Below are 16,583 nucleotides of genomic sequence, written 5' to 3' on the forward strand. Positions count from 1 at the left end.
TCGTCTCATTTTGCATCCCCCTTTTGGTCAAGAAGATACTCTCAGTTCCACGATGCCGGGTGCACATTCATCCCCGGGAGTCATACTCTGCATTGCCAGGGAGATTTACGCCCCTGGGAGTCGGGTCCCACGTAGAGGGGAGGGCAGCGAGTTCACCTGTCGAGATGGCTCAGAGAGAGAGAGGGCCACATCTGAGCAACAAAAAGGTGCTCAGGGGGAGACTCTTAGGCACCATTACATTCAAGTTTAGACTCTCCTTTGTGGCAATGAGCTTCATAAGGGCAAGTCCCATGCTCGAGGGCTCAGCACATCAAACCGCCAGTCTTTGGGAGCTTTTTGATGAGGGACTCAATCTCTTTGCTTGTGATTGGTTTGTTGAGGTCCTCTGTTTCTTCTCGGGTCAGTGTTGGTTGTTTATGCTTTTCTAGGAAGTTGTCCATTTCGTGTAAGTTGTCCAGTTTATTAGCATATAGTTGCTCATAGTGTCTTCTCATTGTCTCCTTTATTTCTGCAGGGTCAGTAGTTATGTCCTCTTTCCCATTTCTGATTGTGTTTATTTGCATCCACTCTTTTTTTTTTTTTTTTTTTTTTGTTAGCCTAGCTAGGGGTCCATCAATTTTGTTGATTTTCTCGAAGAATCAGCTTTTGGTTTTGTTGATTCTCTGTTGTTTTCCTGTTCTCAATTTCATTTATTTCTGTTCTAATCTTTGTTATTTCTTTCCTTCTGTTTGCTTTGGGGTTTATTTGCTATTGTTTCTCTAGTTCCTCCAGGTGGACAGTTAATTCCTCAATTTTTGCTCTCTCTTCTCTTTTAATGTAGGCATTTAGGGCAATAAATTTCCCTCTCAGCACTGCCTTTGCTGCACCCCGTAAGTTTTGATATGTTGTGTTTTCATTGTCATTTGCCTTGAGGTAGTCACTAATTTCTCTTGTAATTTCTTCCTTTACCCACTGGTTTTCTAAGAGTATATTTTTTAGTCTCTATATATTTGTGAATTTTACAATCTTCTGCCTGTTATTTATTTCCAACTTCATTCCATTATGATCTGAGATAGTGTTTTTAATAATATCAATATTTTTAAATTTGTTGAGACTTGTGACCCAGCATGTGGTCTATCCTAGAGAATGTTCCATGAGCACTTGAGAAAAACGTGTATCCTGCTGTTGTGGGGTGTAGTGTTCTATAAATGTCTGTCAAGTCTAGTTCATTTATCATACAATTCAACATCTCCTTTTCCTTGTTGATCTTCTGTCGAGATGTTCTGTCCATTGATGAGAATGGTGTATTGAAGTCTCTAACTGTTATTGTGGAGTTATCTACTCCTTTCAGTATTCTCAGTGTTTGCCTAATGAATTTTGGGGCACTCAGGTTTGGTGCATAAATATTTATGATTGTTATGTTTTCTTGATGCATTGACCCTTTTGTTAATATATAGTGTCCTTATTTGTCTCTTTTAATTGTTTTACTTTTGAAGTCTGCTTTGTGTGATATTAATATAGCTACTCTCGCTTTTTTCTGGTTGCTGCTTGCATGAAATATTTTTTTCCAACCTTTCACCTTGAGCATTTTTTGTCCTTGTGTCTCAGGTGAGTTTCTTGTAGACAGCTTATAGATAAGTCCTGTTTTTTAATCCTTTCTGCCAATCTGTGTCTTTTTATTGGGGACTTCAATCCATTAACATTTAGTGTTATTACTGTAAGGGCAGTGCTTTCTTCTATCATTTTGTCTTTTGGATTTTGTATGTCATGTCTTATTTTTTCCTCTCTCTCTTTTTACCCTTTCTGATAATCTTCATTTCTACACTCTTCTCCAAACCTCTTTGTCCTGTCTTTTCTTATCAGCCTGTAGCTCTCTCTTTAGTATTTCTTGTAGTGCTGGTCTCTTATTCACAAACTCTCTGAGTGTCTGTTTGTCTGAAAATATTTAATCTTTCCCTCATTCTTGAAGGACAGTTTTGCTGGATATAGAATTCTTGGTTGGCATTTCTTCTCTTTCAGAATCTTAAATATATCATACCACTGTCTTCTCGCCTCTATGGTTTCTGCAGAGAAATCTGCACATAGTCTTATTAAGCTTCCTTTGTACATAGTTTTACCGAGTTTCCCTTATTTGTGATGGATTGCTTTTCTCTTGCTGCTTTCAGAATTTTCTCTTTGTCTTTGACATTGGACAATCGGATCAGTAAGGGTCTTGGAGAAGGTCTTTTGGGGTCTTTTCTGTTTGGGTTGCTCTGTACTTTGCTTTCTTTCATAAGAGTTGGGAAATTTTCAGTGATTATTTCTTCTATTATTCTTTCTGCCCCTTTTCCCCTCTCTTCTTCCTCTGGGACACCCATAACATGTGTATTTGTGTGTTTCATGTTGTCATTCAGCTCCCTAAGATCCTGCTCATATTTTTCCATTTGTTTCACCAAATATTCTTTCATGTGTGTGAATTCAAATGTCTGGTCTTCCAATTCACTGATCCTTTCTTGTTTCTGTTCAAATCTACTGTTGTATCCCTCCATTGTCTTTTTCATCTCCTCCATTATGCCCTTCATTCTCATAAGTTCTGCCATTTGCTTTTTCAAGTTTATGAATTCTTCCTTATGGTCATCCAGTGTCATTCTCATATCCTTCATCTCTTTTGCTATGTCTTCTCTCAATTCATTGACTTGATTTTTGAATTGATTTAGCTTTGTTTGAACATCTCCAATTAGTTCTTCTTTCAGTTCATTGAATTGATTTAGCCATAATGCTTCAACTTCTGTGTCTCCATTGAACTATTAGTTTATTCCTTTGGCTGGTCCATATTTTCGTGTTTCCTGGTATGGCTCATTATCTTAAGCTGTCTAGGCATCTGACTTTCACAGTTAGTTTATTCTGGGGTTTGTTTTCACTCTTTTACTTAGGGTTTTGTTGGTAGGCTTTGTTCTCTAACGCTTGGTGTTCAGTTCAGCCTATTCTAGTCCTTTAACTTAGATTCTGTTTAGTTGATCAGAGTTTTTAACCTCTTGTTTTTCTGTTACTTGCCCTGCCTCTATTTAGCCTTCTTGTGTGATGGTCTCCTCAGATATGGTCAACCAGTCAGGTTTTCCCAGTCCAGAGAGGCCCGGGTCTCAGGAGGAGGGTATGGAGTTTCCTTGAGAATGAGACCCTCCTGTGAGGCCTTTAGAGTCTGTGCGTCTCAGCTGTCAAGCAGGTGGTGCTTGCCAGCCCGCAATTATCCCACCAGTGTAAGAAGATGTGGAGCCTTTAGTTCTCCTGATGACCCTGACCCTGTCACGGGTGTGACTTACTGAAGCTGGTTTCTGAATTCCAGCCCCTGGGGTCTGAATTCCCAGAAGGAGGGCTGCCACTGGAGCTTGGCCATGCTCCCCTTTTCTTGGCAAGTTATGGTGTTTAGTGAATTTTCTCCACCCCTAGACTTACTGCTTTGTCTCTCAGAGCTACCTTAGCTCTGCTTTTTCCTGGGCCCAAATTGCAAGTCTTTGAGGCTTTCTGTAATGGGCTTCTTAGAATAATTGTTTTAGAAGAAGAAAAAAAGATTTAAAAAAAAAAAAGATGAAAAAAAAGAAAAAGAAGGGCCCAGTATGAACTGTTTACAATCCTTGCAGATCTAATCGGTTATTGAAATGCTAAGAGACAAGGAATTGAGGGCCATTAAGGAGCAATCAAGAAAGCAGAGAAACCATCTCTTCAGACAAGGGTCCTGGCCCTCTGGATTTGCATATGCTTCTGATTGTTTGAGCCCTGCCCTTCTCTGTATTATGTTCACCGGAACTCCAAAAAGTTTCTGTTTTTATTTTTGTTTTTTTGTGTTTTTTTTTGCTGTTTTTGCTAGCCCTATCTCCTCTCCGCTGGGCTGACTGCTCCCAGATTCTCCAGGCTGACTGCTCCCAGATTCTCCGGTGTCTGGTCTCAGTTTATGTTTGGAGTTTTTCATCAGCAGTCTGAGTTTTCAATCAGAGCTGCAACTGCAGTTCTCCCTCCTGGTTCCCAGCACCTGTGGTCCCTCCTCCCACGGGACTGTGCCTGGCAGGGAGGGGTACAGAGCCCTTGGCCGTGAGAACTTACAGGTTTCACTGATCTCAGTTGTTCCATGCGTTCGTGAGTGTTGTGTGAAGTATGCCCAAAGTCAGATTGCTCTGCAGTGTCCGGTGCATGCAGTTCCTGGCTTTTTACCATCTGCCCTGGAGGAGTAACTAAAACCCACACCTCACTATGCCACCATCTTGTTCCCTGTATGTCTTTTTAAAGTATGTCTTATTCAAATATACTTGAATACTTTATGATCAAATACTTAAAGGGTAAGAAAAGTATAGAATGAGATGGAAACCTTTAAGAATTTATGAAATTTTAGAATTTGTTTTCTACTTTATGGAAAGTACCACAGTGGTAAAGGAGCCTTATGCTTATTGCGTGGCTGCTCTAAGCTGGGGACCACTCTACAACTTTATATATTATCTCATTTAATCCATACAATACTTGGCAACATTCTGAGTGATTTTGGAGATAGAAATGATGGAATGTATGTGAGAGAAAGAGAGGAGTCAAGCTTCACCCTTCCTTTGACCTGAACAACTGGAGGATGGAGTTGCCATTTATATGATGGGAATGTCTGAAAAAGAAGCATGTTTAGGTCGTGGAAACTGGTTAGAGGCCAAATGTTCAGTTGAATCTAAAATTCGGGGGAAAGATCTGGGCCAGATATAAATTTGGGAATCATTAGCAGTTGGGTGGCATTTAAAGCCATGAGACTATATGAGATCCCCCACAAGAGGATAGAAAAGAGAACCAGTTCAAAGACTGAGCACTGGGGCACTCCAGTTTTATAGATCTGTGATGTCCAGTACGGTAGCCATTAGCCACACATGACTTTTGCACACTTGAACTTTGACTAATCCCAGTTGAGGTATGCAGTAAGTACCAAAAGAAAAGTAAAATATCTCAGGAATAATTTATATATTGATTTCATGTTGAAATTGAATACCTTAGATATGTTGAGTTAATAAAATATTTTATACTGGTTTTTAATGTGGTTACTAGAAAATTTAAAATTACTTATATGACTCACATTTGTGACACATTATATTTCTTTTGGACAGTGCTGTTCTAGAGTTTTCGGAGATGACAGAATCAGCAAAGGAGACTTTTAGGAAAGTATTATAAACTTATATCTGAGCGCTTTCTTAAGGGTAGGGACCATGTCTTTTTTTTCCCCCCTTTTTATCCCCAGGATCTAACACTCTAATGCTTGGGACATAAGAGATACTCACTTTGCAGACTGAGTCTGGAAAATAATAAATTAAATTCAGGGAAACAGAAATGAGGGTAATAGGGCAGTGGGAATACCATTTTTATTCATGTTAACACATTTTTCCTCATTACCAAGGAATTGAAAATACTTGGATGAAAAAAGACTCTTACTAGCATAATGTATACATGTATATATATTTTTCATTGTGTATTGCATAGGGACAGTTCATTTTAGGAGAAAGAACCTTAAAATGGGTTCTAGATCTCTGAAACTGAGTCCTGCTTCATCAGTTAACTAGCACTTTACCTTGGGCAAAACCTTTAACTTCTCAGAGTTTTACTTTATATAAAATCAAGATTGCTATTTTTATGTTTATGCAAAAACTAATTTAAAAAACCATTTGACTAAAGTCAGAATTTCAAAGAGGTTCATTGGTAGATAAAGTGAAATTTTCTGATGGATTGTAATTTTCTATAGTAATTGGTTTCAAACATATACAATATAAGTAAACTTAAACTCTATGCTGCAAAGATAAACATCTTGGACCAAATCATCTCAGAAATTAAAATTTTCAAGACCAAGTCTTAAATATTTCAGAACATATTACAGTATGATCTAATTATTCCTCTAGTTGATTATAGAAAATTAAAATCACAGAATTATTCCTGTTACCTGAACTAAAGATTCTAATAACTAAATAAGACTAAATTTGGACTAAGATACAGTTGAAGAAGTAAGTAGTGCAGAAGTTTTAAGTGATGTTTGGTTTAATTATAAGTATAAATACATCATAAACACCATGTATCTGTGGTTCACGATGTCAAATTACAGCATTTATTAACACCAGATGTCTATGGCAGGGAAACAATATTTGGTCTTCTGTGAAGGATAATAAAGGAATAACACATGTCCCCCTCTAGAGGAGAAAAGAATATTAAATGGAAATGATAGGGGAAAAAAAAGGTCTGGTCCCCCAAAATAAAAGAGCCATTAATTGAGGAGAGCAGTAATATTACTCTTTAATTAACACTTAAAAGTATTATCCTTATTGTTAGGAGTAATACCATCTCATTCTCATTTTGTATTACAATTATATATATGTGAATACATATATATAAATATAGCTATTGTATGGTGATTAGGCAATTTTAGAATAAATCCATAGTTTAAGTCACAGCATGTTTAAATCATGTGTATCTTAACTGCTTGTTTGTACCTGTACATATTTTCATTAAGCACACTAATAATTTCCAAATGATGTAATGAAAATTCTGGTTGTAATGTTATTTTTCTGAATTATTTTTGGGAAAAAGAAGCTAGCTGCTTCAACTATTTTTATGCTAGTATTCTCTGGGATCATATTATACAAATACATGTATATAAACTTAAACATAAATTTCCCATAAGGAAATATTATTTAGTCTCTGTCATTAGTACGTATTTGGAAAACATTCTAACTGTGAACAAGAAGTTTCAGGATTGGGCACATTTAAAGGTTTTTAGTTTACTGCAATGATGCAGGTGTACTTCTGTACAAGGCCTCTTAATGATGTCAATCAACTGATGGTAGAACTTTATCAATGAATTGCTTGATATCCATGATTTCCTAGTGACATGAACTGTGCGTCAAGCCCTCATAGGTTTTGAAAGTTACATTGGCAGGATTTGCCAATGTTTTTAGCCTTTCAGTGGTGAGAGAACCAGACATTAGGGGGACTAAAGTGTCGCACTCTCCATGGCACTGGAGGATAGAAATATCTTTATTAGCACCACTGGTAGGACCTTGTGGAAATGAATCCCAAAGTGGAAGCCAGCGACTTGAGTACAGCAACACCTGCCTGTTTCTACCTTATGGTAAGAGCAGTATATAAAGATAAAACTCCTTGAGAAAATCCTCCCCAAAAAATCCTGTTAGAAGGAATTCCTTTCTTCACCTCTTGGTCTGTCAAACTTTTGACATTTCCTGCTGCCTGCTTGATTGCAGATTCATCTTCCTGTGAATCAGGCAAAAGCCCAATAATATCAAATCAAGAAGACATATTCATGTTCATATTTAATTTAACAGGCACAACTGGTGTATTTGGGCAGATATATTTGATATGCAAACCTCTGATACCTGCAAAGGCTTCTGCCCATTCATGCCCTGTACCTCTGAATCCGTGAAGAAAAATAACAACCGCATTAGCCTTGCAGGCTGTGGGCACAGTGGTAGATAGCAGGGCTGATATGTTATTGCTGTACCTGCATGTCTCATCTTTAGCCCATTTTTAAATTGGATTGTCTTTTTGCTGCTGAGTTGAAGGACTTTTTTTTGTATTCTGTATATTAAACCCTTATTTGGATATGTGGTTTCCAAATATTTTCTCCCATTGTTTTGGTTGTTTTACTTTCATAATAGTCCTTTGAAGCACAAACATTTTTAATTTTGAAGAGTTCCCATTTATCTAGCATTGAATTATTTTTTTAAACTATATTTTACAAACTATTAAAAGATGGCATAATACATCTTTAATTCAATTTGTGGGTATTGCCATTGTGGGGAAAAATAGGGGCAAGAATAAGTTTTTGTGTTGATCTGTGAGTACAGTGAGTGATGCATATAGCTTAAAAATCTAGCTGGTTTAAAAAAATGCTGCTGCTTTGCTTTGAAAATTATTGAATTACTTGATGAAAGAAGGGGACATTTCATAGTAATATCCCATTTTTTCATCAGTCTATGAACACAGAATAAGCAAAACATCTTTAAGTAACCAGAATAGCTGATGCCAGGCTCCCATAATTCATGTCCTTTACTTGTAGACTATTGATTTAAGTTGGTAGCCTTATTTTAAGCAGATTTTTGGTCCCTGACACTTTGAGCTAGGAGACCTTGAGCAAGTTTACTTAGCCCCTCCAAGCTTCATTTTCCTCATCTGTAACATTGAGATAATGTGAGGTTGAGCCAAATGATCATGTTTTTGTGTAGACCAAAAGCAATTGAATTCCAAGCACCCAGATCTTGGTTTCTAATACCATTCTCTAATAAACAGAACTGGGCTCCTTGGAGAAATGGCTGATTCTAGGACTGGGGCAGAAAATAATACAGACTGAACATAAAACATGTTGTAGAAGGGAGTTCTCAAAAAACTGTATGATGGAGGCATGTCAAAGGGACACAGGAGCCAACTGAAAGAGCATCCAGTGGCCGAAGCTGGAACATTCAAGCAACAAAATAACAATTTTGGATTATACCCCAAAATATAAAATAAATACCCTGAAGTCCTTACTTATATAAATAAATGATTGAATAAATGAACAGAAAATAGACAAAGCTCCTATACAGAAAAATTCAAAATTAATAATTTATGTAGATAATCCCCGTCAGGGAAGACGAGCATAACTCTTTACTCCTTCAATGTGGGCTGTGCATAGTGACTTCTGTCTGAAAAGTACAGTATGCAACAGAGGGTAAGGGGGGGAGGACTAACTTTACATTGGAGAAACCTGACAAACACTTCCTCATCCAGGTGACCAAGGTCAACATTAACAATAAGTCATGTTGGTAGTATGTACCACTGATGTGATATGATATGATGAGAATGGTACTTTACTTCTGTGACCTTCCTCCCTAAAACCCATAACTCCAGCCTAATCATGAGGAAAACATCAGCTCAGTCCCAAAAATACCTGACCAGCACTCATCAATATTGTCAAGACCATCAAAAACAAGATAAGTCTGAGAAATTGTCACAGGCAGGAGTTGACTAAGGAGACATAACAACCAAGTGTAATGTATCCTGGATAGGATCCTGGAGTAGAAAAAGGTCATTTGGTAAAATATAAGGAAATCTAAATAAAGTATGGACTTCCAGTAATAATGTATCAATATTGGTTCTTCAGTTGTGGCAAATGTACCATAGTAATGTTAGATGTTAACAATAGGGGAAATCAGCCTCAAGGTATACAGGAATTTTCTGTTCTGTCCTTGCAATTCTTCTATACATCTGAAACTATTCCAAAATAAAAAAGCTTACTTAAAAAATTTAATATCAGCAATTTCATATGGTTCAGCATAATACCTTATACATAAGGGTGAGAATTAAGTTAGATAATATATGTAAATCATTTAACACAGTGACTGATTAAAGGGATGTACTAAATAAATGGCAGTGGTATTTATGAAAATATTATTATCATTGTTATTTTATACATAAAGGTGAGATTAAATTAGATAATATATGTAAATCATTTAACACAGTGACTGATTCAGGGGAAGTACTAAATAAATGGTAGTGGTATTTATGAGGATAATATTATTATCATTGTTGTTATTTCAGAGAGTAACTGAAGATTGAAATAAAAGAGGTAACATTTGTTTATTCACCATTTATTATGAGCCAAGTGATGCGTTAACCAGTGGAGATTTAGCCATGTACAAGATAGACAGCGGAGAGAATTAGCCATGTACAAGATAGTGACAGCGGAGAGAAACCATTACCAATAGTTTGAGATTGAGAGAAGAGAGAAAAACTTAGAATAAAATAAACTTTGCAGAAATATAAAAGCACAGCAAATTGTATAAAGGAAGAAAACACACTACTCACCATGGTAACCCCTGAAGGCTCTCATTTTTGCACCATTACTAGTTGATTCTCATAATGATGAACTGGAGTCTTCAAAGACGAATGATGAGATTTTTTATGTACTCTGGTTAATTGGTAAATGAAATATGTAGCAAAGATTTTAAAAGGTAACTTTTATTGTCCGAAAAACCTGCAGTGTGGAAAACGTCATTGCTTTTATAATTCCACTTTTTTACTGTTTTAAAAAAATCTTTCGTTCTACTCCCCTCTCCCACCTTAAAAAAAAAAATCAATCCTCACTATTACGTAATTTCTTCTACAAGGTTATGCGTGTAGCATAGCATGGCACCCATTCTTACCAGCCCTATTTTCTAGTCCCCAAACAAAAGAGATGCTTTTTCCTTTCCTAGTAGTTTTCCCTACATTTATTTGATGACCCTCACTTCATTCATTCTTCCTCTATTAACAGGGTACCATTTAATTAAGGCTTTTAACATGAATATAGAGACATAGCTTATTTAATATGCTTGAAAATATCCGCCTCAAATAAAAGACAATATACTCCATTTCCCCAAAAAGAAAAATAAAATAATTGTATTTAAAATTTTCTTGTATAATTTTTCAATTCATCTTTAAAATAACATGTTATTTGAAATATTTTTATTTATAAATTTATTTCACCACTCATTTTATTAAACAATTTTATTCAAACTCTTCACATGGCTTACTGACATCAGTGACTTTGTCACTACAAGGACCATTGGAGGGGTGCATGGTTATCTAACAGTTTTCTAGAGAACAGCTTATTTACTTCTATCTAAGTGGTTTGAAATATGGAGTGTATGACCAGAAATTTTATCTCAAGCCACAGATCCCTGTTTGAATACATTAGAGTAGCTGAATTTTTTCTTTTATCTCTAGGTTACCTGTTCACCATAACTTAATGTATTTTTTTAAGTGATCTTTTAAAGACTTGTTTACAATACACAACACCTACAAACATTCAGTTCTGCCTCTGAAATGTGTTTTTAAATTGATACTAAAATTTTGCTTCCTTTTTAATGATTCAGTCAGCCTATCTTTATAGGCTTCCATATATACCTAATTGATTGAGGTTGTTTCAGGCTAAGATGTCTTCCTCAAGTACTACATTGTTATTCAGAATGAATTGAGAGCACCCCATAATTTAAGAAACTTTGTAAGGACTCAGTTATGAGGTGACTTCCTCTCTTCTGAAGAAAAGTTTTATTATCACTTCTTATATATGGACGTACATGGTAATAGAGGTGGGCAGTTGTAAATAAGGAGATGTGTTAAGTTTAGTAAATGAATAATTAATTGTAATACAGTAAATTCTCTACAGCAGTGGTTGTTCTTTTTTCTTAATGCAGTTTTACGGAGATAGATTCACACACCATAGAAACCATCCAAAGTTTATAATTACTGGCTCACAGTATCATCACATAGTTCTGCGTACAACCCTGTGATCAATTTTAGAACATTTTCATTACTCCAGAAAAAGAAAAAAAACTCAAATCCTCCCATAACCTTTATCCCCCCCCATTATTGACCCATAGTATTGGCATCGTACATTTGTTGCAGCTGATGAAAGACTATTAAAATATTACTGTTCATTATAGTACATAATTTGGTAATAGGTACATTTTTTTCCCCATAAACCACTCTATTATCAACTGCTTGTAATAGTGTTGTACATTTCTAGTTCATGGAAGAGCATTTTTAATTTGTACAGTTAATCATAGTCATTGTCCACCACAAGGTTCTCCGTGTTAATACATTCCCATGTTTTAACCTCTAGCTTTCCTTCTGGTGACATACTTGACTCTAAACTTCCTTTTCTACCGCATTCACACACCCTTCAGCCTGTTACTTATTCTCACAATAACATGCTACCATCACCTTTGTCCATTTCCAAATATTTAAGTTCAACGTAGTTAAATATTTAGCAGTGGTTTTTAAATTTTACTGTGCATCAACTTGGAGGGCTTGTTAAAACACAGATTGTTGGACCCCGCCTCCAAAGTTCTAGATTTACTGGGACTGGGATAAGGCCAGAGAATCTGCATTTCTAACAATTTCAGTGTACTGCTGGGGTTGCTGGTTAGGACCTCACTTTGAGAACCATTGCTCTGCAAAGTAGTTAGAAATATATAAAGCAACCTTTTGCTACCTTTTGCTTCCTTTTACTTCATAAGCAGCCTGATTTCTTGTATGAACAAAATGTTACTGATTTAAGAAGAAAAAGGACCTAAAACTGCAAAAGCAATTTGTTGTTGTATCAGATATTCTTGTAACAACAAATAGGTTTCCTGTGCATTGAAAGGGAAATAGTCAATAAATCCGTTTGTTAATGCTGCCATAAATCTTCTGGGTATCACTTCAAATTATTTTCTAGAGGGAAGTTACTGATCTAAAAATGATTATAAAGTGGAAATGTTTCACTATTTAGTATCTTCATCTAAAAATAAGTTATGTTCTGTATCAAATAAAAATTTAGAAATAATACATTACAGTTGGAAAAAGAAAGTATTGTACTTAGAAACAAAATCCATCTAAATAGGTGAGTACCAGAACTGGACTCTGGTTTCATTGGCATAAAACTTTTCTGAAATAAATAAATAATCAACCCTACCACAGGAAGAATATTTTAAGATTAATAAAATGCTAGCAAATGATTTAATTTTATTGTAAAAACAATAGATACATTGAAAATTAATTGGGAATAAAATCAGTAATATCAGAGCTTATTATCAGAAAATTATCTGAGAAATTAAATTTAAACCTAATTTGTATTTACCTAAAAAATAGGTGGAGAGCTCTTGCATGACATTCTGAATAATTGCCTTGAAGCTTTGGCTGGGTTTAAACAGTTTTTAAAAACACAACAAATTATCTCACATTGCCATTAAAATATTACTTCTGTTGTTTATATTTCAAAAAAGAATGGCCTTCAAGGAAAAAAAGACCTAAAAAGACATTATTGGACATAGGGAAAAAATTGGCCTATAGACTATACACTTTTTATCAATTTTAAATTTCTTAAACTTGACAATTTTATTTAAGGTAGTTACATGAGTGAATATCCTTATTTGTTGAAAATGTATCTGAAAGTATTAAGTCTTCAAGGAGCATGATGTATGTAACCTACTCACATGTTTAGAAGATAGATGGATTGATGGATGGATAGACAGAATGATATGGCAAATGAGCCAAAATTTTTAAAATTAGTGGATCCGGGTATCCAGATATGTTGGATCTAGGAGGGAGATATGTTGGAGTTCTCTGTGTGAGTTTTGTTTTGTTTGTGCAGATATCCTGTAAGTTTGAAATTATTTCAAAATAAAAAGTTTAAGAATGGAAGAAAAGGGGAGGGAGGTGGCTGGCCTAGTATATCAAGGGCCATCCCCTTGATCCTCTTTTGGAAATTTATCCTATGTAATAGTATAAAGGAAAGAAATCATAAGCACACAGCTCTTTTTTTCAGAATTCTTTCAGAATAGCCAAGACTTGGATGCAATCTAAATATCTAACAGTAGGAGAAAAGGTCATGAAATTACAGCATTGCCACTGAATGAAGACTGGTTATTTAAAATGTTCATTACAAAGATTGTATAGAACCATGGGGAAATTCTTAAGGTATAATAAGAGCAGGATATAAAATTATATGTTAAAATATATATGTATATAGGGAAAAGCTAGAAGGGAAAATTAAAAAATAAAAATAGTAATTTTGTTAGGGTAATGAGTCAATGAATGATTTTTTCCTTACATCTCAATTATACTGTATATTTTTATAATAAACAACCATATCAAGTACTATTTAGGAAGCTAGAGAAATTCTTGACTGGTATTGGTTCTGCCTTATAGATAATTTCAATTCATACAGTTTTTACAGATTAGACAGGCCAGAAGACCCCTTTTCTAAACTAGTTAACTGGAGTTCTGCTATGGATTTAAGAGCTTCTGTTTCTGCTTATTGACTTGTTATTTTGAAATTATGAGAATACGCTTGATTACTATGTATGAGATTTATGAGAAGTGTTATATACCATAGTGGTTTGGGGTTTGGGTTATTTTACTTTTTTTAATTCTCGGGAATTCATTTCACAATGAGCTTATATTAATAGTCACTCAGAATGATTGGATATAAGGATAAAGTAATGGTTCTTTTTATTTTTCCTTTACAGGAAAGAGCTGATCCTCTCTGGCACTTTAAATCCAATTAAGGACTTACATCTGGGAAAACTGGCCTTAACAAAGTTTCCAAAGAGTCCAGAAACATGGATTCACAGGTGTGTCTAACTTAAATCCTAGTATTCTTAATTGGATTCAGAATGGCTGAAGAGAAGAGTACAGGATCTGAGGCAGGGTTGCATAGACATTCAGAGCCATGTATTCTGAAGTAAGGTTACCTATGTTTAAATCTCGGTGCCATCACTTGCTACCTGTGTGATCTGGGGAGATTATTTAACCTCTCCAAGCCTCAGTTTCCTCATTTGTAAAATGGGAATAATAATAACACCTATCTTATAGTTAATAGTTGTATTTACATGAGATAATGCATGTAAACACTACCACAGTGCATGGCGCATGTTAAATAATAAATGTTAGCTATTATTATTAACTATCTGAAGCATCATGGAGATTGCATTTAGAGATTCAAGTATAATGAGCAACTTGAGTTTTAAAATACATTCAATTGTGTTCCTGTTAAAGGTGGTGGTGGTGATGATGGTGATTATTAAAAATTACTTATAGAGGAAGATAAGGGCAGCTGAGGTGAATGGTGTGTGAGCCGAACTAAAGTTGTTAAAACCATAAATGCAAAGAGGATTTTTAGGTTAAAGTTCTGAGGCAGATAGAGAACACATAAAAACTCTTTCAGAATCTGGGTTATCTGGAAGCATCTTCCTCTTGGGCCTTTTTGACTCTTTTTTGACTAAAATGGGATAGTGCAGGCTTGCTGGTAAGGGTCCATGGGGAAATTCTCTGAAAGAGTGTATTCTGTTTATTGAGCCACTCTAAATTTTCTGAAATCCTAGGTGTTTTTCGGATCTTATTCCAATTCAAGATGTCTTAATGTAATCTCGCCTTTGCTAGCATTGCAAATCAGCTCCTTCCAAACCACGTTTTCTTCCTTACTAGAAACTGGGATGGTAGACCTCAGGATATGAGTATGTGTTTTGGGGTTTGGGGAGGGCTGGCAGCAGGGGAAAGAAGCTATTAAATATTCATCTATCCATTTCTTGACTTGTCTAATTTTTTATAAAGCAAGCTATTATTGCTAAGTAAAATTTCCATTATTTAAGAATGATTTTTCTTACTCAATTTCCTGTGCTTTTGGGTTGGAAAGAAAGCCTTCTTATGAGAAAATATTTGTAAAAACTGAAAACATTAAGTATTTAGAAACACCTTTTTAGTGCTTTTGATTTAAATGTATGCTAATGCAATCTTCAGTAGACAAGGAGAAAATCTGTGGATAAAGACCATTTTAAAATCTTCTTGATGGTTTAACTAATTATATTGTATTTGTTTTCTTCCAGATCCTATGCAATTGTATAGAAATTTTCCTTAGTGCAAGCTATCATAATGCAGCTTCTTGTTTGCAAACAAATAAATACACTTTTGATAGCCAGAGGTAGGGATAGGTTGAGGCATACGCATATAATTGAAGGCGTGTACCATTACTCTTCCTCTAGTATTTACCAGCCACTAATGCTCTATTCTCACCACCACCACCACCCCACCCTTCATGCACACACAAAAACACACACAGACCAGTCGCCTGTGTGTTTTTTTTTTTTGTTGTGACCAAACTTGGAGTTGCCATTTTGGAACTGATGGTATTCTCTTTGACTAATTTTAAAGTTTTAGGAAGGTTTTCTTTCCTGTTTGTTCTTTTTGTCCCCTTCTCATCCAAGCATCCATGCTGTTAAATTTAATTATGTCTGTAAAAACAAAAACAACAAAACAATAACTCCCACCCCACCTCACCCCCCAGAAAATCCTGGTTTTATAGACAGCCTTTATTTTGTGTTCTCTGTGAATGCAAGTGAAATTAAGAACAAAGAAACTGGTTGTTTTCCTATCTGATTTATGTTCTTTCCTCATTCTCTACCGTACGCTACCTAACCAGGCGATGGGTGCTACAACAGCTAATTCAGGAAACCTTGCCTTCCTTTGTCACCAAAGGAAACTTGGGAACAATTCCTGCAGAAAGGACACAGCGACTAATCCAAGAAGAGATGGAGGTCTGTGGCGAAGCCGCAGGGAGATACCCAAGTAACTACAATGCCTGGTCCCATCGCATCTGGGTTTTACAGCACCTGGCCAAGCTAGACGTCAAGGTAAGGTTTTTATTCATTCTCTCTGGGCAGATTGCCTGTCTTTGCTTTAAGTCTTCTGGTAATAGTGCATCCTCAGAAGAGCTTTAAAGGAGGAAAGTGGAGGAACTAATAGGCCAACAGTCCAGGGAGGATTTTGACCTGCAGAGAAACTCAGGCAATTAAAAAAAGGTTTGCATTCCTTGCCAGTACAGTTCTTGACACTCTTAAGGCTAATGTATTGGTGAGACAGAGGCAGATTTAACCAGTCAAGGAAGACTGAGCAAATTGAGCATAACTCACTTTGCTGTGACATAGGAAGAGATTATTAAGTATTAAAGAATTGAAATTGTTATTTTTTGGTAATAATTGGTTATGAGTCTTTGGTTATATGACTTAAAGTTCTCAATCAGCTGCTTCTCTTTGAAGTCCTTTCCT

At 35.7% G+C, this 16,583-nt stretch overlaps 1 protein-coding gene and 1 pseudogene across 4 annotated transcripts in view; one reads left to right on the plus strand and one right to left on the minus strand.

The window, feature by feature from the left end:
* Positions 1–16,583, plus strand: part of PTAR1 (protein prenyltransferase alpha subunit repeat containing 1) — a 59,683-nt gene that overhangs the window by 23,601 nt on the left and 19,499 nt on the right. For all 4 annotated transcript variants that reach the window (XR_005210671.1, XR_005210672.1, XM_037797703.1 and 1 more), the window contains exons 4-5: positions 14,010–14,114; positions 15,959–16,169. Coding sequence is in view for 2 of the 4 variants with exons in the window: in XM_037797703.1 (XP_037653631.1) it covers positions 14,010–14,114; positions 15,959–16,169 (316 nt within the window). In the remaining 2 variants the exon portion in view is untranslated. The remainder of the gene's footprint in view (positions 1–14,009; positions 14,115–15,958; positions 16,170–16,583) is intronic.
* LOC119505024 lies at positions 6,792–7,375 on the minus strand (annotated as a pseudogene).

Source organism: Choloepus didactylus, chromosome 10 (assembly GCF_015220235.1).
Source record: "Choloepus didactylus isolate mChoDid1 chromosome 10, mChoDid1.pri, whole genome shotgun sequence".
Classification (NCBI taxonomy): Eukaryota; Metazoa; Chordata; class Mammalia; order Pilosa; family Megalonychidae; genus Choloepus; species Choloepus didactylus.